Genomic DNA, 25,669 nt, shown 5'->3' on the forward strand with positions numbered 1-25,669 from the left:
TGTCAGGGAGTCGTGAGAAGAGAACACAAAACCATTCAGTAATATCTTTGAAATGCAGAAAATTTAAGGCTAAGTATATAAAGGAAAAAAAATCCCACACCAAAATCTACTTTGAACTGCTGTTATATATGGCTAAAGAGGAGTTTTATTACACTTTATTACAATGTCAGTGAGGTTCAACACTGTGAAAGTCAGTACTAACCTGGTGTCACTGTGGTTAGAGTTGGACCAACTAAATGTTGCTGCTTTGAAGATGGATGAACTGTTGGGAGATTTCCTATACCCTCTGCTGGTCCAGAGCTGAGCTCTATTTAGCAATATTTTTTTTTGCATTTTGCTTTCATGCTGATTACCACATTTGCAATGTGTCCTATTTTCGTGTGGTAATTGGTAATCTGGAAAAATTTACTTAGTGTGCAAGATTTAATATTAGTTCCTGCTGCCATGCTGACAATGAATTAGCTTTTTGGACTCTATCATATGTTCTCAGCAGGCACATATGTAATTAAAACGAGCCCACGTTGAGTTTCATATTAACACTCAAATCACCTTTGGCAAAAGGTCTCTCTGGTCTTTGGGATTATACACTAGAGCAATGTAATTATAGTGTCAGGTGTGATTGCTACTTTTAAATACTTCTTCATTTAAAATTATGTTAAACTTTTCCATACTAGTTCACTTTTGGATTTATAGAATGATTTTGTTCTAATAAAAAAGTTGCCAGCACAGGCATTCTATTTCAAATGTCATCCTCAACCCTGTCAAAGTTGTCCTGTTGAACAGTAAGCATTTGGTATCAGGATACATTGGATTAGCTTACATAAAGAGTCATCCTAGACATTAAAATTGTTCTTTCATTAGTGAAGGGTGGTACTTGCAACAGGAAAGTCAGGGTGGTCCAATCTCAAGAAGGAAAGGGGGAGAGTGAGTGGTGTGTGTATGGAAAAACAGTTCACCTTCCTGCAATACTGTCTTAAGAACTAATATGAAGAGATTTTTCATCATTCTTTTAATGTCAAAATAAAGATAGTGGAAATTAAATTATATTTGAAGAAAATTGCAGCTCAGTTCTATTTGCTTCTTTCAGCCAGAATGGGGAATTGTTAAGGAGGCTCAAAGTTAATCTGCATTTATATGATCAAGAATTGTTCAGAACTGGAACATGAGCAGAATTTGGTTCAAACATGCTAATCCTCTTTTGATACTGATTTTACACTGTCCATTCTCCATTGATTTCAGATGGGCTGCAGAGTAGGAGATGGATTGAAATTAATTCAGCAGATAAACTGAATGGTTATGTTGCTACTACTCATTAACGAACTCCCTGCCTTAAAAAGTAGTATTTCTCCTTTGCCTCCATTAAAAATAATCTTTGGGGGTTTTAAGCTGTGAGAAGGATGAGTTCCTGATGCTCCACAGCCTCACAGAAGTATTTGCAGCAGGAGCTGCTGTAGTGATAGGAGACCTTGCTGTAGCTCTCAATGATTCCTGATTCTCTAGTGCTGTGCTTTTGTACCTTTCTGTAATGAGGTGCAGACATCTTTACTGGTCCTACCCATGCAGATAGTGAAGTACAGAACTGTTTCTGCAAAAAATAACAGCAAACCTGTTGGGGTGTTTTTTCCTGTCTCCTTCACTCGGGTTCTCAGTGACTCAGGGCTGTGGAGCACTTGCTGCTGGTCTGGGAGCCTGCAGGTAATGGGCAGCTTTAACCAGCTGCCAGCCAGGCAGTTGTTACTGCAGATCCTCTGCCAGCATTTCTTATTTTTTCTGGTCTCTTTTTTTTTTAAATAAACATGTCATTTTCCAATCTGTGAGATGTTTCTCATGTTTCACACTTTTCATCTCCTAAATTAGGTTTGCTTAGCAGTTTTGCTGCCAGTTGGTGATTTTCATGCCCTACTGTGCTATAAAAGCCAAGTTGTGAATAAATTTGTTTGGGGCTCTGTCTTTTGAGGAGGAGGAGCTGAATTACATCTGAACACAAGTTGCTTGCGGTTTTTTTCTCTTTTAAGCCTCCCCTTGTGATAGGGGTGATCAAATAGTGTATGAGTGAGAGATGGCAGGAGAAAAACCCAATTATATTGGAAACCAATGCTACTGAATTACATCTAGACCTTCAAAGCAATTTTTAGCACTTACTTTACCTAATTAAAATACATAACTCCTTGGATGTGTGCCCTGTCTCATAGTGTGCTGCCCCATTAAGTTATTCCTGGAGATCCACACTAACAAATCGTGCTCACTTCTGCCAAACTCCCCAAATTCAGTGGTGTGGGATAAGCTGCACAGAAGCAGAGCCTCCCTGAAGCCAAGGTCCTGCTAAAACCTTGCCAGCACACAGAGGCAGCAGCACTGGAAGGGCAGGATCTGCCCCAGCTGCAGGAAGTGGGAAGTGCCTGGGGCCAAATTTAGTACCTCTGACTGCTGACATGGAGAGTTGCAGAATGGGAAGGCAGACTCTGAGGAGCAGAGTTAAGATAATTTTAGAAATAATATCCTTTATTATTTTTGTCTGTAAAAAGTCAGCATTAATTTTTTTGTTTCAAACATAGCACAGATACTCCTCTTGTGCAGTATAGAGCAGACTCTTCAGCAGGTTACTGTTTAAGCAGCTCTTTGACATCCTAGGGCATCACAGCCTTGTTAAAATCTGAGAGGAAATTATAACTGATTTATAAATTATGATATTAGTGCAAGAATGCATTTCACTTACAAATTCTCCCCAGATGCTTTTAACAGCAGCCAGTGACTTATTTAGTCAATAAAATGACGTTTTCTGCACATTAGATTTTTTTTAACAACAAAACTGTAATGTCTATTGAAGTACAGAAAAATTACTTTATGTTGCTTTTGTTGAACATTTTCTGATGCCAGCAATTTGATTTTTCCTTTGTTTTCCTCTAGTGGTATGTTAATGGGATCTTTTTATACTGTGATGGAGTAATGGAGTGAAAGTCCTTTATTTTAGCAACAAGACTCTGCTGTTTTGTTCTGTTCTTTGCCCATAAATATAACTGTGAATATACATCCTTGTGAAAACCGATCCAAATAATTTTCATGAGAACATTTTAAAAAAATCAAGCTCAGTTAATTAGTAGTAATTTGTTCCTTGCTGGCAAAAACATTGTATTAGGAATTGTTTTCCCTGTTGGTTCAAAGGGATGAATGTTAAAAGGCCATCATCAAACCCACCTGCTACGGCTGCATCTGCTTCCTCTTATTAGTGATGTTTCTGAATAACTGAAACTCAGGTGTGAAACGGGGAGTTAAAATTCTGTATTGAACTCCTCATACACATTTAATCATATATGTTTATGAATGAAAGTGATTTTAATACTCTCTTGTGTGGCAAGCTTGCTTTAGAAATTGCTGACGGATGTGTGGGGGCTCAGGTTTGCTGCTGGTGCAGCTTTCCAGGCTGGAGTTGGGCAGTTCCTGGGCAGGTTGGGGGTTAGTTGGGAGGGTGGGGAATGGGCTGTGGAGCAGAGCAGGAGTTTAGCAGCTGTCTGGTCGATGGATGTTTCAGTCGCTCAGAACCCATCACAATGAAGCATGGAATTCAAGATATGATTTTCAAGGCACCCTAATTGGATTAGAGGGATTGTATTAAAGATATGTTGGCTATGAAATGTTTCGAGGATTAATGCCAGATGGTTTTTTTTTTTCTTCCTTCTTAAACTATCTTTACTAATCCCTCTTGATCAGAAGCAGCTTCTGGAAAGCATTCTAGCCAGGAAGGAGAGCCCAGCCCTGCCTTTCCCATCTCCAGGAAGAGAGACATAGGTTGTAATATGCAATGCACAGACCAAAATTCTCCATTGTAGTTAGATCCAGAGTACTTACTGGTACTTCTTTTTTCTAAAAATGTGCATATTTACATCGTGAACATTTTCCATGATAATGAACAATTTTGAGGTATAAGGGTGGCCCGTGGAAGAATTAACATCCCTGTGTTTCTCCTGTGTTTTAACCTGTCCATATATGCTAAAATCTAGCTTAAGTAATGCAGTGGCATTTATTATTCAGATGTTATTGTAACTGAACATACTATACAATTAAGTTTTTAAAGTCTGCCAAAGGAACCAGCGTTAATTGCTTACAGTAGAATCTATTTGCTGTTGGAAATGTCACAATATAATTATGTTACATTCCTCTGTCTGACAAGTAATATACTCAGAGAAGATTGGTCCTCTTTTTCTTCTCTGTTGGGTAAAATTGCTCACATTCCACATTCATCCTTTAAGTTGTGTACACATGGTAGCAAGCTTGCTTGAAGTACATGAGCTGATCAGTGATAAAATAAAGTGCTACTATTCAGATGAACAAATGAGAAGTACTTTGGGTCATTTGGGAAAACCATTGCTTACCAGGGTCCTTTGACATAAAGGATGTTTGACAACAGGTATGTGTCTAGCAGTGTATCCACACTCGAGGCATGTATGTATTTATGGTACATACACATACATGAATCTCATGTCTCACACTTCTTTTGCTGCCACAGTGTGAGATTCTTAAAAGCGCTTAGTCCCAGCCCTGCAGCCTTAGAAATCCATAAAAGCTTAACTCAAAGGGATGCAGAGGAAGCACAGCCTGACAGCTTTGGCGTGGATCTTCCCAGAGATATGCTAGTTATCTTTTCTCTGCCTTTTGACTGTATTGTGAAATTCCTATTAATTTCACTTGCAGTGCAAGTGTCAGCTAAAATATAAGGCTAAACTTTCCCATTTTGCAACACAGTGATGCAAGGGACAAGTATGTGAGTTGAGTTTTGCTTTTGCTAGTGCAGCCTTTATTCTCACTACCTCACTAGACCTTTTCAAAGTAGCTATGTAAAATACATGGGAAAGTCTTTACTTTTTTGGTCTGTTTCCAATATTGTGTTCATAATTATCTTGGACAGAGAATAAAGGCAGACTCTGTCCTTCCAATTCTGCATTTAAAAAAATAGGAGACAGATGTAATGGAATCTCAAAGGAAGGATTAATTTCTGGTTAGCAGGCCAGCTAGTCATATGGTATAAATTCACTTGGTCCTGGCCTTGCACCAACTGATTATAATGATTAACTGTTAATTTCTTAAGATTATCTGGGGGAAATGATAGTTTACATAGGACTTGAAAGGGGACAGCATAGTAAAACAAAATGGGCATACATTGATCAGGCAGGTAACAAACATGCTTTTATCTACCTCTTCAATTCTTGATAGTCTCAGCAGTACATAATATCTCTTGGGAGATCATGTGAAGTAGAGGTGTATGTAGTTGCTGATGTTTTCACTCATTGATTATTCGTGAGCATGAGAGGTAGAGATGGTGTAAAGGTTACGATGTGCCACTCTCCAAACACACTGAAACAGACACTCCAATCAGCAAAGGCTGTTTCAAATGCTAATTTGAAGTATGAGCCTTGGTAGATTTCTTTTGCTATTTTGCTTAGGATTTGTTATGTTGATATTGTTGCTTTCTTGTTTGATGTATACCTTGGTTGCTGTGTAGTAATTGGTCGGCTTTCAAGTTTCTGTTCCTTGAAGGCTTAAACTTCCTGATCATTTGTGGCAGAAGAGAAAGTCTGAATTGAAATAAGGACATATTCTATGTTTTTATCCTATCTTGCTCAAGAAATCTCAAGGCTTCTCCAGCAGGGAAGGGAATGAAGTGCTTCAGTGTAGAGAAGAGCTGACTCCAAAGCCCATTGTTAGTTTTGGCATGAATGGCAGTGAGCCAGTCGCTGGTGTCCCAGCTGGAATGTAATCCATCTGCAGTGAGAGGGCTGGCATCCTCTGCTGTGTAATTCAGGCCACCCAAATCAACAGCCAGTTCTCTAATAGAGGTACCCTAAGGGCAAACTGCAGGACTTAGAAGCACCTCTGGGCTGCCATCACCCACATCCCCCGACAGCAGCTCTGCTGTACCAGGAGGAGACTGATGTACCTGTGGGCCATCACTGTTGCCTGAGAGAGCCCCGAGTCTAACAGCTCCTATAAAGGAGCCTTTTTGCCATTCTGGCCAGTTCTGCTGCTATTGCCATCACGTAAACAGCTTCTGGAGAGTCCTTCTGTCTCCACGGACTGTTTGGAGAGGCTGTGCAGCAGCAAGATTTAGAGGCACCTAAACTGTGTTTCTGCACTTGAGTGGTATGAACCTCCCCACTGTCACTGCTCAGAGGGGTAGGGACTGCAGGCAGCTTGGTGGCCAGCAGCCCTGGCAGGGACTGTCCAGGAAGGATGTGCTGGTGGCCAGTGACCCATAGCAGGCACCCACTAAACAAGCTGCCCAGAAGAACTGGGTACCCTCCAAATGCTTTTGTAGAAGCCAGAGTGCTGTTGGTGTGGCTGTAGCTGTGTCCAGAAAATGCAAATTGTGAATGAGGTTTTATAAATGCTTCTGTTTGGGTTTGTGTCATCAGTTTTCTTGGGAGTGGTGGGATGACTTATCTCGTCTGACAAATTTCTGTACTCATCAGTTTTGGGCTGTTGATAGGAGCATCCTTAGCAACAATTAGTGTTGGATTAGATAACTAAACACATGCCTCATGTCAGCCCTTTCACTTCTCTCCTTGTGTAACCTCTCCCCTCCTAAGGAGCACAAAGCCTCCCAGACAGTGGTAACTCAGCTGGGTGGGAGTCAATTCTTGGAGCACAAGAGCTGATTGAAGTGTCTCCTCCTGCAGACAACCTGGCTGGTTGGTCTCCACAAGTTTTGACTCTGAGCTGGGGATCTCACTCTTAATAGGCTGCTGGTTTGTCTTGAAAATCAAGCTGGAAAATCTCTTTTATTTACAGTGTTTTCTTAGGGCTGTATGATACCGGTACCTGTAAGTAGGAGTCTTTCTCTTTTTTGTGGTTTCCAAGGGTGTTACCTCCTAAATGTTAGGTTATAGAATCAGAATGGTTTGGATTGGAAGGGACCTTAAAGATCATCTAGTCCCAATCGCCCATGCCGTGGGCAGGGACACCTTTCACTAGACCAGGTTGCTCAAGGCCTTATCCAACCTGACCTTGAACACTGCCAGGGTTGGGGCATCCAAAAAGGAGGGAAAATCACTGCCTTTGACCTGCTGGCTACACTGCTTTGGGTGCAGCCCAGGATTTGGATGGTTTCTGGGCTGCCAAGTCCACCTAAGGTTTAAGGTGCAAGAGGACTGAATGGTCTTTGCAAGGAGTATTTGTGTCTGTTCTTGGATTTGCTGTGTGTTACATCTCTGAAGTCCAGTAATGTCACTGGATATAGTAAACATAGCCCAATGCTCACTTAGAAGGCATTTTGTATTCACCCTAGTAACACTGATCATGATGTGCTAATTGACTGTTAATTGATATGATAAATACTATTATTAGGAGATTCACTCTAATTCAACATTAATTAATTTACTGTTGCTTTTGAGTGTTATTTATTCATGGCAGTCAGTAGGAATACGGAGAAAATACTTGACTAACACACTCCAGCAAAACTACAAATAATTGAGATTTGTCTCCCAGGAATGCTTACCATTTTCATAATTAGAATAGTCAGAAAAGCAAGCTTGTTACTGAGATGATTGGCCTGCCTGGATAAGTATCATAGTAAATTAAGTTTAGTGTGTGTTACAAGCGCAGTATAGTGGAATCTGATAATTAGTTGGCCATTTGCAAATCATAAAAATGGTTTCAGTAATGACTCGAGACTGCAAGACAGAACAGAATTTTTGTTTGAAGTATGGCAGGCTGCTTCAAACCAAATGCTGCCTGGTTTTGTTTGAAATTTTAGTGGCTATGAATGTGCTGTCACAGCACTTGCACATGTGCACATACACAGACCCTGAAGATTGATTTTGGACAGTCCTGTGTTGTCCCAACTGCTTTTGCAGGTTTTGTGATACAAAAAATTTCAGTCTTTGTTCTCAAGGTTTTTGTATGTGTTCATTTACAATGAATCCTGCAAATCACGTGAAAAAAGGCATATTCACCAAAGTTTTCTGGTGCAGGGTGTCTTTCTTTCTGGATTTACTTAATGGATGATGCCTGCCCCAGTGGGTTCTTGAGTAAGTCTTGGAAGTGGTGCATGGAGCACAAATGTTAAGTAGTTGTAACAGGAGGATGACAAAGCTGGGATGGAAATGTTTTCTTTTAAATTCCAAAACAGAAAATTATATTTTTTTCCCTTTGGGAAAAGATAGAAAAAATTCATCTTCTCATGATCCAGCTGTGAATATGAAACAGTTCTGCCTATGTCCTTTATCTTCTACCCTCCTTCTTTCATTCACTTTATTTTTCTGTTCATGGACACCAGAACTGAACCTAAATCTATAATGACAGTGAGTTTCTCTTTTTATATAAATTCTGCAGGGATGCAGAGCTGCTTATCAGTTCACAAACTCACTGTAGAGAAACTTCCAGTGATCTTATGAAGGGAATTTTCCAGCTGTAAGGCAGAGACTCTTCTCCTCTGACTACCTTAAGTTTATACTGTCACCCTCTGAAATGATAAAAGAAGACTCAAAATTGCCCACATCAGCAGCTCCTTTGTTCCAAGAAAGGGCTTCTTCTCAGCATGGAAAGAACATTACTGAAATCTGTCTCTTTAATGTTAAATGCACTGGCCACTGAGTTCTTGTAAATTATGTCTCGCTGCTTCCCGCCTGCCTTGCATTGATTTTTGCTTATGGGTTACTTGATCATATGAACTTACAGGGGATCATGAATTGCTTCTATAATTCATGGTAGAGTCTGAGGATGAAAAACAGTAGAATGGGGTTGTTGAGATAAAACACAACTGCAAAAAAATTGAATATCTACTCTTCAATAGCAGCATGATTTCAGATTTTTTTTCCAAAGTTCTCAACAGTAACACAGTAACAGATAAAAAGTATGGGTAACAGCAGTTTTAAGGAAATCTACAGAACATAACTAGCAACACGTCATTCTGTAAATCATAAGCATCCCTCTCAAATCCCCATGCCCTGGGGACAGTTGTACAGAAGATCATCTCAGCTGATTTCACCTCTTCAACTTTGCTAAACAAGTTAAAACCCAGTAGGAGAAGCCACACATATGACCAGTCATGTTAATTATCTTCATCAGGAACTTGGTTTGTTTTGCTAAAGCAAAGAGCCCCTCATTGACAATGGTGGTGGATGTGCTGGGTTCAGCTGGCACACGAGGAGCTGATTCCCTGAGGTGGAGCTGATTCCCTGAGATGCTCATGTTTATGCTGCTCCTTGGCAGCACAAGAAAGCAGGTGATGGCCCTGCAGTGACCAGGACGTGTCTGTGGTGCACAGAGCCCTCTGTGGCCTGTTGGTTGTCAGTATGTACAGATTCACCAGAATTACAGTCAGCCTGCTTTGTGGTGAATACCTTATTTGCTGTAGGGGTCTTCTACACAGAGAATACCAGTGGGCATTTAGGTTATAAATAATGGTTCTAATTATCAAATCAAATCAGTGTTCACTTAAAATTCTTTCTTTCACTGAAGATCTCCACAAGGGCCACCATGGAAACAAATGAGTCGTTTCTTAGGCTGGAGGTAAAAACTAGCATCCCAAAGTTGGCACTAATGTTGCTAGAGATAGTTTTCTAGGTTCTGACTTAGGAAAAATTGCTTTTTCATCTAAGTGTGATTAACACACGCTGTGCTACAGAGGTTACTTTGCCTGTGTAAGGTGTCCTCACTGGAGGGCACTGCAGCAAGAGAGAACATTCCCTCTCAAGCCTGATGGTAAGTGATGCACTTGCTGTAATGGGTCATTGGGCCTTAACTCCAACAAGAGTTCTGGCTCAGGACAGATGAATGTTGCTGTTATGAAGCTTCAGACAAAGACTTCTCATCACATTCTGATGGCTCACTGGTAAATTGCTCAGTGACATTTTTTATAGTTTTTATATAACTCCAGCTACTTCTATTACTAGGTCTGATAAAAAAATTGTGTTTTCTAAATGAAAGCATTGTCTTGTCTTTTTTGTTGTGTTTTGTTTTGTCACCATTCAAACAAGGCAAAACTGGTTTTGCTCTAACCAAAATGGAAAACATTTTCAGATGAAAGCCGAGCCTGGAAATTTTCAACCTGCTCTGTTGTTATGAGTTGTGAGCAATTGAAAAGGAGTTTATAGTGGAAATCTGAGTTCAGCAACTACCACTCAGCTGGCTGTTGCAGAAATGGTCCCACTGAAGGGAATGAGGCTGCTCATGTGAGTTTAAGTAGGGACTGCAGAGCTCTGCCTCTTTGGAGTGATTATGGCTCATACTCCTGCTATAATGACAGGGCTTCTGATTGCATTTATGGATGTAATAGCAGTAAATAGTGGGCTGAACTACACAGCAATAACTCTTCTGATGTCCTCTGTCCATTGATTCATGGATCAAGGCACAGTATACACACACAGCTGTGTTAAGATGAAGTGAGCAGCACCCAGGTATGTCTGTGCAGGGGTGTCCTGTTGAACAGCCAGGACAATACCAAACTGAGAACAGAATTTGATGGATTGATTTACAAAACATAATATGGCTCACAAAATTGATTAAAAGATTGCTTTGTGCTGTTGGAGAAGTCTAATCTCATTAATTAGCAGTAGAAGTAAGAGATTAGCAGGTTGGCTCTGAGTTATATTGGTGGATGATTGAACATAATGTGGCATCACAATAAATATGAAAATGATTGCACCATCTTCATTATTCTGGCATTTAGTAATACTGCAATACATGAAGATTAAACTCTTAATTATGAGTATTGATTTCTCTGGGCTTTAGAAGGTTCAGGTTGAAATTGCACTGGAGCTGAGATTCTCGTGTTATCTACAAAACCAGGTACGGATTTTCCTGCTAACACACATTTATGCCAGTCCTTTCAGGCTTTGAACAGGAAGCCAAAAGGCAGCTTTCTCTTTTCTCAGTAAGTTTGTGAAAGACATTTGGTCACAGATCAGAGTGCCATGTTTGTGTTCAGTGTAGGATAGCACAGTAAATACACTTTGATACAAGGGCTAGAAAATGTTTGTTGTGAGCTAGGTGAGCACTGCCCCTTCTGTTGGGGCTCTATGTGGCAGTTTCTCTGAAGCAAGGCAGCATGAGAAGTCACTCTTCTGTCCACCTTTTCCATTGTTTAATGAAATGGAAAACTTTGAGGAAGTTTAAGGCAACAAGTCCTGCTTCCAGGCCAGAGCTACTGTTTCACCTGTGCCAGATGGCCATAAGGAGGATGCTCCGTTCACTCTCCCCACTCACTCATTTGTGCAAAGCTATTTTGAGGGTAGAGCTGTGCTCTCAAGATGGAACTGTAGCAATCATATTCTTCACAGGTTTTGTTTTACTTTTTATTAAATTGTGGGCTTTTTATTATGATTTATAAAACACCAATCTGCATAAGTTATCCTAGAAAAAGGGAATTCCCTAAAGGCATAGGAAGCTTCACTCAACAGGCAACACCCACGCTCAGAGAAACTTTCTAGGTGAGATGGAGTGTAGCTCCAGTCCCACTGAGACTGCCCAGGTGACCTGTGCAAGAGGAGAAGGTGGGAATTCTCTTGTGTTGGCTTGACTCATTTTTCTTGGAAAGGCAGACGATGGCGTGTGGAGAGGTGACAAGTGTTGTGAAGGCTGGGAGGAGGGAGTGCTGCAGGCAAGGACCTGCCCATGAATTCTCTGGTATGCACAGGTTTTATAGAAATGAAGTGGATGGAGCTATTCAGGTCTTAACATTGCCCATATAGCTCTGAAGTCCTACTGTATTTTTTAGTAAGCAGGTACTCAACTGAATGTTTCCTTCCAATTGCATCTTATTTGCAAACCAGGCTGGTTCTTTGTCAGTGAAGCAGTCTGAAAAATAAAGGGTTCTAAGCAGCCACAAGCTAAAACCAGGGAAGTGACAGTATAAAGCAAAGTAGCAGATAGTCTGACAGATGGAAAAAGTATAACATTCTTACCTTTTGAAATTCCAGGCAGCCAAGAAAAGGATTAGATTAAAGAAGTCATAATAGTATGCGGGTCGGAAATGAAAGTATAAAAACTTAAACCTAAAAGAGAAGGAAGAAAGGAGCGCATGGAAGAAGAAGTGAGAGGAGGAAAACAGCAGACAGCAAAATAAGTCACTGCAGGAATTTATTAGAGAAACCCATTGAAGTGAGGTGGCATTTCAGGTGAAAATTCGGGAGGATTTTGTTCTCGGTAATTGCTAGATAAATGATAGTGTGGGTATTGAAGGAAAGTTAGTTTAAAATAAAAGACCTGCAATATAGCTATTTTAAATTCCCTTCACCTTCTGCATATCATTGCAGAAAGCCACTGATTTCAGAAGAGAAGTATCCAAAAATGTAATGAAAACCACTAAAAATATTTGAGTCCATTGATGGGACATCATCAGCTTGAAATCAAAGCAGTTTAAAAGAAAAATGGCTTGTTTTAGCAATTGCAATTGCCCTGTCAGTTCTTCTTGCAAGCACATTTTCTTTCTCTCAGAGTCCCTTTTTGTCCCTGTCACCGTGCAGAAATCCCAGGCACGTGCATGGGGCAGCTCATCAGCTGCTCAGGAGAAACAGCAGAACTGGGCAAAGGCTAATGGCCATAATACACAAAATGAAAATTATAGAAGGAATTAAATTTAAGCTTTATTTTTAATTTTTTAATGTTCATCTGATTCTTACTGAACTGGTGGTGGAGGGTTTTTTAAAGAAATCCCATGCGAGTTGTTTGTGTCCCATTTGAAGCTGAGTGACTCCTGGGGCTAGAAGTGGCTAGTCTGAATAGAACTGGGGGCAATAAAGTTGCATTAATTTATGAGCAGTGGTACTGCAGACTGGTAATCTGTGCAGGACTGTGGACAGTAACAGTCTGCTGCATGGGGCAGTGAGCCTCTGGGACTTTGTAGGCTCTTTAGTGTTCAGGATCTGTGTATGTTCCTGGATTGGGACCCAGCTGCCTTTTAGCCCCTTACATAGTCCAGAGAAGAGCCTGATTCTCTTTGCTGTACCTCTTACTCACCTGTACAGTTTCCTGGACCTCCAGGATGGAAAGAACCGATTCTAACTTAAAGCAAGTGTTCTAGGGGAACACTGCTGAGGAGGAAGGAACTTGAAGGGAGAGTTATGGGAGATGTTGAAACCATTCCTTTCCGGAATGTGCTGCTCCCATTGCAGCAGGATCTGTCTCGTGGTTGTCTAAAAGAAGTGTTTCAATTACTCAAGGGCATTTCATTACAATTAAGGGGATCACATTGTTTCATCACCTGAAACAGTGCTCTGCAAACTGCCAATTGGTCTGTTTTTTCTGACTTTATGCTATTCCTTTGAATAAGGAGAAGATACACAGGAGGGATCAGGCAAAGGTCTTTTCTATGTGTTCAGACTTTGTTTTGTAACTAATACTTTTGAAAACAAACAAAACAAACAAAAAAGAAAGCTTTTGGTATTGCTTACTTTGATCAACATACACTTCCAGTTTCAAAAACCTGTGGAAAAGTGTTTTCCCTCTCTCCTACTCTCACTTCACGCTTGGCAAATGTCTTTCTTGTTCCTTATATCAAATCACACAGACATAAGCATGTGTTTTTAATAGCTGTAGATGTTTTGGAAGGTGCAGTGGAGTTTGTGGCTGTACTCCTGCTGTCTGATAACTGTGCCCAAGTGCAGCCTCAAGTTTGTCCTGTAACACAGTGGAAGCTTATTGTGTCTGCAGAAGGAGTCTTCAGATGGGGGGTACGTGGAGGTGGGAGGAGAAGGGGGCATCACAGAAGGTACTAAGTGCAGAAACTGGGTAACAACTCAGATCTTAGGGCTTTGAAAAATTGTACCTTCGGCAGGGGTGACACACACTAACCAACATTTGAGACAATGATATCCCTTTCACTTAAAAAAGAATAATGTTAAAATATGCAAGAGGAAAATTGGGGCAGGAGGAATTTTTTTTAGCTTTGAGGTACTTTGCTTCCTTTTTCTGCTAATATTCAAAATTTCAGATTCTGTCTAAACCTATTTTGTTGAAAAAGGTCCTTACAAGGTCAGAGCACTTGATGTTGTTTAACTGAAGAATGAATGCCAGTTTTCAGATAAAATTATGATTTTCTTACACTAAGTTCAGGTTTTTGAGTTGAAGAGCAGTTACATAAACCAAAACCAAAGCACTTTAAATTCCTTATTGAAAATGTCCCTCCAGTTCTCCAGTTAATCAATATATCCTGTCTAAACCTTGCACTGTGGCACTTACTTTACAAAATAAGGACCAGAAATTACTCCATGAAAAGAAAAAATGAACATAAATTTTAAATAGGGTTGTAAGAGCCCCTCTCCTACATGAAGAAGTGAAAATATGCATGTTTCCATTTAATTGTTCCAGGATACATCTGCTGTTAGGAGTAAATGCTATCAGTCAATAATCCTCAGCAGCTGTTAAGTAGCAGAGTTTCACCAGCTTCTCAGCAGAGCTGTGCTGATCAGAGGAACAAGCAGCTTTGGCCAAAAAGGGGGTTTCTCTCTGGGGGAATGTTTACCTTGACATTGTTTGAATACTTAGAAACTTTGAGGTGACTCCTTTGAAGGTACAAATGTGCATACTCAGGTAGAACTTAGTCCAACTCATAAACACCTGGGTACTTGCCCATGTTCATGCAGCCTTGTTCAGGATGAGGCACACAGGCAGGGCTGCATGGGGAAGGCTGGCATGGCTGTGCCCAAGGGGTGATGGCCCTGTATGGGGACAGAGGAGAGGGGTATGATCTTGATGGGGCGCAGGCTGGCACCCCTTGTGAGTTCTTGCTCTGCCACAGAAACTGCTTTTGAAGAGAGAGCCGAGGTGGAATGTGTACTGCTCACTGCACCCCTGCCGTGTGGATACACTCAGAGATGTCCTGTGTTTTGTTTTTGAACAGGAAAAGCCAACAACAATGTACAGTGGGATGACGACTCCGTAGAATACATGCCAGCCAACCCAGTCAGGATCGCATTTGTCTTGGTTGTTCATGGCAGAGCTTCTCGGCAGCTCCAGCGCATGTTTAAGGCTATTTACCATAAAGACCATTTTTATTACATTCATGTTGACAAGGTAATATATCACTGGTTATAAATTGCCTGTCTCACCATCTGTCAGTTTACCCATCTTTGTCATCTTCTTCATCTTCCCTTTACCTCTGCTGCATAACGTGCACGTCACTTTTTGTCTCTTCATCTGTTACATGTTCGGAGCCTCTTTTTTTTTTTTCTTATTTTTCTTTCTTGGTATCTTCTTTATGTAAGAGCCTTCATTTCTCCTTCTATGTCAATGAGTATCTCTCCATGTCTGTCTGTTGTACATTTAGTTAGCAGCAACCAATAAGTTGATGCAGACTGAGGTGATGGCCTGAGGTGCCTTAGGCAAGTCACACACTATAAAGGGGAGGTGGTAACATTCACCTCCTTTATGAAAGCCCTTTGGGATCTACAATGACAAATGATGAATAAGAGCTAATCACACTGATTAGTGATTACTGTAGTTGTAATAAAATGAATTAAACAGGGTTCTCTGTACATTTAGCAAATAAGCATTTAGCAAAAGAAGGTTTTGTACTATAGTAGGTGAGGGCAAAGCAATGGCAACACTCGGTGAGTCAGGAAGTAGGGTTGGTGGTTAGTGAATACAGGGAGAGAAAATTTTGGACAGAATAACTTGAATGTGTTACTTTTTTCTCCTGTAAAGCGATCCAATTACTTGCATCGGCAAGTGCTCCAGTTTGCCAGCCAGTACCCAAATGTGAGAGTCACTTCTTGGAGAATGGCAACTATCTGGGGAGGAGCAAGTCTTCTGTCCACCTACCTGCAGACCATGAGGGACTTAATGGAGATGAATGACTGGCCATGGGATTTCTTCATTAACCTCAGTGCTGCCGACTACCCAATCAGGTACAACAAGCATTTTAAGAATGTATATGTTTTGTTCCTGAAGGAAATAAGTATGGATATAAGGGATGACATGTCCAGGCTGTGCTGCAAGAAGCACAGTCAGAGGGGCAGTTTCTTTTGTTTTATAGCAGAAGACTTCCCTTGGTGAAGCAGGTGTCTGAGAGCCACACTTAGGCCAAGGAGACAATCACCTTACTGTACCCTGTGTGTCTTCCACTTCCTTGGGAGGGACTGCAGCTGGAGCAGGGTAGCAACACTGGACCTCCACTTTCACTGAGGGGTTGCTCTAGTTAGTCAATACTTCCAGCAAAAGAGGCAACAGAGGATGAGTAAAGTGGCAGGAAGTGCTGGGGCTCAACAAATGAACCCCAGGCATGGAGAGATTCCTCCCTGCCAGGGCTCTGATTAACAGTTTGATTTGATGTCTCAGCAAGTGTTAAAGGTATGAATACAGATTCAGTGAAGGTAATGTTCTCCTCTCCCTTTTTTTAGTACTTTTTCAGTGGAGGATAAGGGTTGTAGAAGTAAAAAATAACTAGCTAGGAGTCAATTATATCTTCAGCACCAAGCGTTGCCTGAATATCTTTATTCAGATGGCACCAGGCAGAGAACTTCCACACAACCACATGATAAGGCTCGTGATTTTAAGTGAAATTTATATTCTTTCTGGATTTACATCACCCAGGTCTCACGGCTTCATTCCATAAGTTTACAACATTGTGCAAAAGTAGATAGTCCGTAAAAAAACCCCAAACCAAACGAAAAAAACAACCAACCAAAACAAAAAATCCAAAAAATACCCACCCCAAAAAAAACCCCAAGTGTCCTTAAACTGTTTGGTTTAGGCTGTAAGAGTTATTAAGAAGAAGGAAACAGGAAATTCTCCTTATGGCTTCTGTTTCCCTCTATGTTGAAATAAATCAATGAAAGGGGAAGTAACTTTCTTGGGCGATTTTCTGATGAGTGATGATATAACATGGTTCTAATATTCCTAGAAAAGAAATATAAAAGATGCTTCCACTGATTAGGTTTCTCCAAGATCTCCCTCAAAGTATGAGTCCCTTCTTGAAGCTGCTACTTGGACAGAAATCTCGCCACTGAGGTGAAAAATGAAAATAAACATGAGGCCTTAGGAAGGACTCTGTGAGGACTGACAAAAGGATTTATTGCTGGTGCCTATTTCTAAGCACTGTCAGAGAAATGCAGTGCATTTGGGGGAGAAAAATTAGGGAAGAGCACGAGTCACTGAGATTGCATTGATATTTGAACATGGAGATTTGAATTAAGAAATCACGGTATTTCACATTGCATCAGAGTTAAACACTTCTGGTGTCCAACAGAAAGAGACTTAACAGTTTTGACTTATTATCCTTGCTTGTAAGGGAGAGTATGTAGTTCTCTGTCTATCTCCTGAGTTTTGGGAAAAGCTAGCTTGTTATTCCCTATCGGTCACTTCCCTGGTGAGGAATGCTGTATTGATGCTAAAAGATGAGCTGATGCAAGACCATAAAGGAGGAGGTAGGTGATGGCACTTTGAATGAAGATAAATTGTAAGAGAAAATTGCTGAAGGTCTGGTGTAGTACTAGACTAGTTCCAGCAGATGTGTCCAGTTATCCTGTGGTGCTGAGTCCACTCTATCCATCGTGTGTAATGCTGGGGCCATGACCTGTGGCAGTCTGAACTGTTCTTAGTTCAAACCACAGGGCCAGATGGGGTCAGCCGCTCACAGACATGGCCATAAACAATCCCAGGATTTGTTGAGTAGACTGTAGCCAGTTCAGTGTTAATGGATTCTTTGTAATAATGCCGTGGCATCTTGCAGTCATTCAAGCTCTGAACAAGCCCCATTCAGCTGGAGAAATTCCAGGCACTCGTTTCTTCAGAGAGGGAATTCTCGAAGGTCGTGGTTCTCCATTGCAGCTGCTCTCAGAGATGTGTGGTGGGCTCTCACCAGCCAGGCAGCATCTGAAGTGCTCCCTTTTCTTTCTGTCAGAGTGTTCTGTTACCAGAACTGAAGGAAATGTGCTTTCCCTTCACACCATGATGCACTTCAACAAAAAGTAAGAAGCCTTTTTTAGCGCTGCAACTTCAATGACAGTGACTTATAAATATTTTTAGAAATTTTTTAATATGGAGTATTACAGCTATAAACCCTGGAAAATGTTATCAAATACATATATGAGTCCATTTCATTTTCATAGTGGAGGAGCTATAAATTAATATTCTTTATAGTCTTTAGAGAGGCAGTACTCCTTGCATACCCCAAAGAGAACTGGTTGTTTTTCCAGGAAATAGTAAATAGGGTGTTTGAGGGGTTTTTTCCTCTTCTTTCAGACTTCATTCCATGATTTGTCAGATAATGGGCTACAGGCAGTTTATGCTTCTCTCACTGGTTAGTCATATTGCAGTGGGTTTTGCTAGGTTTCCCTGCATAACAACATATGAATTTTGTGGATTAATAGTTTTTATCCAGAGCTGCTTCATATTAAGCTTTCACTTCCCATCTGCCATACCATCTGTAACACTGAAACCTTTACTATTTCTCTTCTGATAATAAAAGCTAATCCAGCCTTCTAAGTCAGAAAAACATATTCAGTATGTGGGGTTAATACTATATGATGAAGCCTAAATCTGTCCAGGGAGCAGTCTGGTATGTTCATGGACTACAGTAGAATTGCTAGGAGCCCTTCATACTTGGAAGAGATGTCCAGAAGCAGATGTTAAGGATCATACTATTTAAAGACACGGGGGAAAAAATATTAGAACTATTCATTTTGTGAAGGAAACAATTACAAATGTGTAAAATAAAACCTATGCAGGCCAGGAAAATTCATATACCCCTATTATTCTTCCTCACGCCTGAATGCTTCGTTCATGGAGTCTGTAGGTGCAGCACCTGGCACAAAGGAGGTCCTAATCCATGAGCCTCTCCTTGTTACTGTAGTAGAAATCGCTGGCCAATAGTCTGGATGTGAAGGTGCCTTCAACAAAACTTCTGTGTTTCCCTTTAGTCATAAAGCAATATGTTATTTATTGGCCTTAGTGAAATAATGTGGTGAATTATCCAACCTTGACTCCATTCAGCTCTGTTAAACGTTCTAAGCAGGAAAAGGACAGATGAAATGGCTAAAGACAAACCTCCACATGAAACTCTGAGGTGGAAGGTTGTGCAACTGCCCTTCCTTTAGCCCTGGGCCTGTGAATAAAAAAGAGCACATGCTTCCAGAGTTCTCAAGAAGTATCTCTCACAATCATTGAATTCATAAAGAAATGAAAGAAACCAGCACCCTCCTTTGTTTTCCTTAACTTTTTAAATTTTAGTGTTTTTTTTTATTTATTTGAAGTCTTTTCTTTTGACAGCCTCTTTCAAAACCCTGTGGGAAAGCTATTGATGTCTTTAACCTCTTACTTTACATGGGTATCTATTTGCATTATTTATTGTCTCTGACAAAGAGCATAAAGTAGTCAACCTTATGTTCAGGGACTGAAATTTCACTCCCAACAAGGTGAACTATAGTAGAGCATCTATTCATGCTGAATGTTTAATGTGCATTGCAGGAGTCCTTGGATAATGTGGCAGGTGAAGTGTTGCACCACTTAAATTAAGAAGTTTAATGAGATCATTTAACAGTGAATGTCATGTCAGCGCTTACCTGGCCACAGAGCTTGTATAAAGAATAAACATAATGAAACATTTGAACTATTTGTAATTTACAGTAAATCACTGAGCCTCAATCACCAAAGGGATCACCAAATCTAATTGCCAGCTAATGCTTGGTCTTTAATAAAGGTCAAGCAAAATTATTAGCAGAAGCTTGGGGAGTGCTTCAGAATAGTAAGAAAATAAAGTGTCTTGTTGGTGGAGCCAGAAATGCAGATGCAGCTACATTTTCAATTATGAGCAATCAGGTATAACAACAGAACTTAAAATAAACCCAGTGAAACTACTTGTGTTTTGCTGCTTGACAGTTTCTTATGATGAAGTTGTGTAGCCCTGCTTTTCACAAAAGCCTGTGTTGTGAAGACTCATTCGAGTGAGACACCTTTAATAGAGGTTTTGGTCTGGCACTTCAATGAAATGGGTGTCATAATACAAATAGCACCTGAGGTACTACAGACTCTGGGAAGTAAATGGGATGATCTGACTGGGACTGGTCCTTTAAACAGGTGCCAGTTTGGTGTAATTTATGGAGATAATCTTTGTCAGTTAGAATCACACTCAGAAATTAAGAAAAATGAGCTAGCAGAGAACTATTGACAGACTTGCTCTTGCTTCAATATGTAGTCCTCTGAGGGTCAAGGTAACATTGTTAATGCTGATAGCAATGTTCATCTAAAGATTTAGATGCTCCTTTAGAAACTTGAGGGGTGCCCTTTGATGCCAGACTCAAGCTGTTCAGCTGCTCTTGCAAAACTTCTCAGCTTTTGCAGTGTGTAGGCTTGAAATGCAATATTGGAAATGCAGGAAAATTTCTTCCTAGAACTGAAACAAAGCACTTGGCTTTCACATACATCTCTCTAGCTTTGTGAGAAATGTCTGAGACGCGGTTGTGCCCTCTTGATGGCTATGAATTTAGAAATCCCAAAGACAGCAGAGCTGATGAAAGCTGTTTAATGGCAAATAGAATCACCCAAAACATTGGCTAGAAAGGCAGTTCCTCTCTGTCTCTGTCTTAATTTGACTTGATTTAATTTAACAATTCTGCGTCTCACTAAGACTCAGACTTCAGAGCTGTCCTCCACAGATATTTCCTTCCTGGCATTGTGTAAGCTGTTGCTGGACATGAAAGCCTGGATAAAGGATACTGTTTTCAGGGCTGAATTTGACCTTACACCCCATGTGAAGCCACATGTTGCAATGCTGATCTGAAATGCAGGCCTTGTCACTAGAATAATGTACCAGGCAGTAGGCAAATAGTGCAGTGTTCTTTAAAATGCCCTTTCAAATGTTATCCTGAGCTGAAGCACTGCTAAATCATATCTGTACATCTAGATGGGAGTGCAGCACAGGTAGCTTTTGCAGTACAACATCTGTTAAGATGCCAGTGCCTGAGGTTTTTATCTCAGTGTTGTCACTGACACTGTATGTGGTTTTGTTTGCTCAGAATATCTTTATCTGGCAATCCAGATGTCAATCCACTCCTAATGCTTCACAGGGAATCTTTTTTCCTGTCCAAAAAGGAACTTTATTGGTGTTTTTCTAGAATCTGCATTCTCTGAGAATTTCAGATTTGCTTCTTTCTTTAATCCCTCAAATAACCTTTTCTCCTCTCCTTTCTTCCTTTTTTTCAGCACATTTGCTTGAGATTTATATATATTTTGAAGGTTATCTTTTTAGTTTGCTATTCCATTTCTCTGTTTTACTGATAAATTATCAGTGGCTGGCAAGGCTGTGGTTTTGTGCATGGTCACAAATGGGTGGGGTGAAATGTTGAAATTATTGTGGCTTAAAAGTTTTATTTACATCTGGTGTTAACATAATGTTTTCTTCAAGCTGGCAAATGTTAGTGGTGGGAGACACACCCTTTCTCTGTGCAACCACGGCAGCTGAGGTTACTCCTTCTGTCTCTCCTGGATTTAAGGATGTAAAGCAGCTTTTGCTTTTGGAGAATTGTCACATCTGCAGCTCTTTGTAACTTCTTTGGATATTTAGTACTTCTGAGATGTGCTGCATAGCAGCCTCAGTCTGGCAACAGGAATAAATGCACCCCAAACTGGAGACTGGTTTGGGTATCCGGACACCTTTACAGCGCGGAGATTAAAGATGCATCGATGAGGCACATTTTTAGCATAGGATTTTTACTCGAAGTGCCCCTGTACTTGGCACCATGTTACCTTGTTGATTACAGTGCTAAACATTGAGCCTTTTATCTCTTGGTATGTGAACTGAAGCATCTGAGCCAGTGTCTCAGACCGCTGTGGGGACTGCCTGGCAGAAGGAAGCCCCAGATGCCAAGCTCTGCAGTTTGGTGGGCGCTGCAGCCCCCGAGCACTGCTGGGCTGCCAGGCTGGTACCCACTTCTCTTCTGGCTTGGCTCTGGGGCTGCTCACAGGGAGGTTCTCCAGCAAAGAGCCAAAGGGTTTTCATCTGTTTGCCATTTGCTTTCTGGGCACAATTTATTTTTTACTTATTTATGACTGAGAGAAAAGCCTGTCTGCTAAAAGAGAGTTAAATGTGAGTCTTCAGTGGATACCATTCAGCCTGATCTGTAAACGATAAGAGCACAAATGTTGTGATAATGTGCACCATTGGTTCCTAGGCAACAGTTGCATCTTTTGTCTTCAGGATGCTAGAATAGTATCTGGAATAGTGTTTTTGTAAGGGTAACCAATGTGTTGGGGCTGAGGAAAGCATTGAGCAGTATGAGGGATCTTGCCAGCTCAGCTATTTCTTCTTCACAGCTCCAGAGCTATTTATGAAACCTGTTTTTCACTTACGACTTGTCTTTGTGGACAAAAAGTGTGGGGTAACCAAGTCCTTTGTGCAGAATGGCTCTTGTACTTTAAATCCGTGCTTAGCAAAATTCATGATACTCAGTTGCTCACTGCATTCCTGGGAGAGAAGCTCCAGTGGGGTTTGAGTATGTGGTGGGATGTAGATCACTAGAGAAATCTCAGGTGTGACCCTTCTCTCTTGTGCACTCTCCCACAACTTTGCTTCAAGTGGCTTTTACTCTGGATTAAGTGTGAAGTGGATAACAGCAGCTGCAGAGAGACAGGTGTCCATGTGGTGTTTACCTGGGTTTTGTGAGAACCTTTAATCTCTCTTTAACTTGGTTTTGGTTTTTTTTGTTGTTTGGTTGTTTGCGTTTTTTTTCCAAAAGTTCAGTAAAATCATTATCAAATTCCAAAAGCTAAAACTGCTTGAAAGAGGGAGACATTCCTATTATAACATTCCATTTTAAACACGCTCTCCCTTCGTGGTCTCACTGAATTCTATAAGGAAATTAAAAATCTGCTGAAATTGCCATTAAGACACTTTTTTGTTTAGATTTCAGATGCCACTTAAAACAGCTGCAAAAAAATATCTGGTGGCAGTTCAAAGTGAAGATAACACAACATGTGCTATTATGCCTTTCCCAAGTCACTCTTAAATAATTGCAAACCAAAAGGCCATTAAAGGGTGAGCCAAAATGTTGTTCTGATTCAGTCTCTTAGTGGTGATATTGAAATAGAGAAGAGAGGAGAGATGGATAGATGAATTCTTCCCCTTGAAAAGAGGGCTAAAAATGTAAGGGTTGAATGGTATTTGCTGTTTAAGATTTTTCAGCCAATTGATACATAAATTCAGGTCTTGTCTTGATATTAAATTATACACTTTGACATTTTGTTATTCAGTAATACTGCATGTGAATGAGCTGAATGGATGATTTGAATGAAATACTTTGGAATGGAATTAAAGCTGCTTTAGAGAGCAAGGGTGGGTGGCACAAGTGTACAGTCCCACCTGCCTCTTCCTTAACTTTGATCCAGTGGAAACTCCTTTTTCCCCAGAATTATAGTGCAAGGTAGAAGCCAGCTGGCCACCAGCTGCCTCACTCCCTGGGATTTATGGGGAGCACTGATGGGAAATACTGTATTTGGACAGAGGCATCCAGTGTTGTTCTGTCTGCTGCTGTCACTCAGTGAAGTCCCTAAGACCACACCACGTGCTGATGCTCAAGTCCCCAGGCTCGGGAGCTTTGGGGTGAAGGAGGATGGTTGCAGGTGGGAAGCACTGAGATCTTCCAGTGCACTCCCCTACCTGGGAGTTGCTTAAGAGGCTTCTTAGCCTTTGTTCTCTTCTGCAGGGAACAAACCCCTTCATTGGTCTGCAAGTGCTCCAGAGGAGGCCCAGCTCAGCTCTCACATCTCTGTCAACCAAAAGCAGCGTCTGTGGGCACTGTCAGTGCTGCAGAGCTTGGGTGGTTTGGAAGAGAGTAGAGCCAGCTCTGTGTGTGATGTTCTTTGTCTTTAGGGATGTGCTGTAGAATGTGGCTCTTCTTCTCAAGCTTCTTTTTTATTTTTAAATTTCTTTTATGGTTCTGACTAGTGTCAACTAGTCAAATCTTTGTATCTTGAAATACTGTGGAAGCTTTGACCTGATAGTGCAGAAATTCCAGACCTAAATTTTGCTATGCAGTCCCAGCTAGAATTAGGGACTAGTTGGCTTTTACAGTTGCACTGTATTACAGTTGAATACTTCATTTCTGCTCATCCTGCACAGCACTGCTAGTCACAGTGCATTGATATGATACTTCTGAATCTCTCTATATAAATAGTGGTGCTGAATGCCGTTGACTGTGTTTGTGATGATCCATCTGTAGTTCCAGGCTGATCGGAGGGGATGAGGCCCTAAATGGTTCATTGTAACACACATTCCACTCTGCCACACGCTGTTTAATTATATCCATCATTCAGCATTACTTGATGAACCAGCTGTAGGCACAAGCATCCCTAAGCTTTCATCAGGATAATTGCACTCTTTGCCACATTAGGAACTGGTTTGGGGCCAAGACTTTTCCAAATACAGAGTCAATCTCAGTTTAAAAGTTTGCTGCCCCAAACTAATTTCTGGCAAATAATCTTGCAACAGTGCCTTCTTGGGGCAGCTGAAAACTAAAATATCTATAAATCCAAATTGGTTATTTGTGTCACATTACGGCTTTAAATAATTGGGGCAGCTTTGGAGGACATTTTAGCACCAACTCAGATAATTGTGTTCTGAAGATGTGATGTACCACACCAGTCAGGTGCAAGGTAGCTTCCAGATTATTTCTGTGGCAGGGGCTTGCAGGGACTGTGGCTGTGCTTGCTCTGTGAGGGTCAGTGTCACTGCTATACCTTTGTATAGGTGGTATTGTGTAGGCACTGAAACTGTTCCCACAGGGCTCAAGTCATGTTGCAGGTGGCAGCTGCAGAACTACACCCTGATCTTTCTTTGGGATGGGAAACTGGTACATGTGGTGTGTCAAGAGATACCAGTGCTGGGTATCATCACAAAGTGCCTGGAGCACCCCCAGGTTCATGAACCATTGCAGCCCAAGAGGGGAGAGGCAGCCAGGACATCACTCTAGATCACTGCTACACAGTAGGGCTTGGCAGTGTCAGGAGATCACTGATGACAGACTGCCTTTTCTAGAGTCTTTTCTTGAGTTGAGGTGAACCACTGGTTCTCTTCTAGTCTCAGTATTAAACAAGACTGTTCTAGTTGCAGCTCTGTTGAGCACAGCAGTGAGCAGGAACATCAGCCTCCCACCCTCCTAGTAGTTTTCTCATCAGCCCCAGTTATGTCAGTTAATGGATCTATAATTCCCTTTACAGTTTTCTCACTCAGACATCCTCTCTGCCACATGTTTGTGCCCCATGCCCCAGCTCTGCATTCTTCACTCACTCCAAAACAGTCCCAACAAAGAGTAGGGCAGGTCATCAGCTGGCACTGATTGTCAAAATAAGATTATTGCTCAACCCAAATAAAGGTAACAAAATTTGACCTTCTGTTGTTAAAACCAATTAAGTTTCCTTCCATCAGCTCTCAGTTCATTATCCCTTTCACCCCCCAGGCCCTGTTCTTCCATCTTTTTAGGCTTGGTGCAGAATTAATGTTAAATCCCATTAGCCTGACCCCATTTTCCCTGTTTTGCCTTCTGGTCCTTTGAATTGATGCACTCCGACAGGTTGATTCAGCAGCTCAGGGATCAAAAGGAGTGGCAGGCCCAGGAGGAGCTTCAGGAAGGGCCTGGTTTACAGTAATTCACTTTACTTTTAAATGAGTTTGTGAAAGGGCCTCAGCAGAGGGGTTTCATCAGGGGGATGAAGAGCTCTCAGCTTCACCGTGGCACAGAGAGCA

General features: G+C 41.1%; 1 protein-coding gene across 5 annotated transcripts in view; it reads left to right on the forward strand.

The window, feature by feature from the left end:
* Nucleotides 1-25,669, forward strand: part of XYLT1 (xylosyltransferase 1) — a 173,130-nt gene that overhangs the window by 101,552 nt on the left and 45,909 nt on the right. For all 5 annotated transcript variants that reach the window (XM_064672903.1, XM_064672906.1, XM_064672902.1 and 2 more), the window contains 2 exons: nucleotides 14,834-15,006; nucleotides 15,637-15,839. In XM_064672903.1, the coding sequence (XP_064528973.1) occupies nucleotides 14,834-15,006; nucleotides 15,637-15,839 (376 nt within the window). The remainder of the gene's footprint in view (nucleotides 1-14,833; nucleotides 15,007-15,636; nucleotides 15,840-25,669) is intronic.

The sequence above is a fragment of the Pseudopipra pipra genome, chromosome 16 (assembly GCF_036250125.1).
Source record: "Pseudopipra pipra isolate bDixPip1 chromosome 16, bDixPip1.hap1, whole genome shotgun sequence".
Classification (NCBI taxonomy): domain Eukaryota; kingdom Metazoa; phylum Chordata; class Aves; order Passeriformes; family Pipridae; genus Pseudopipra; species Pseudopipra pipra.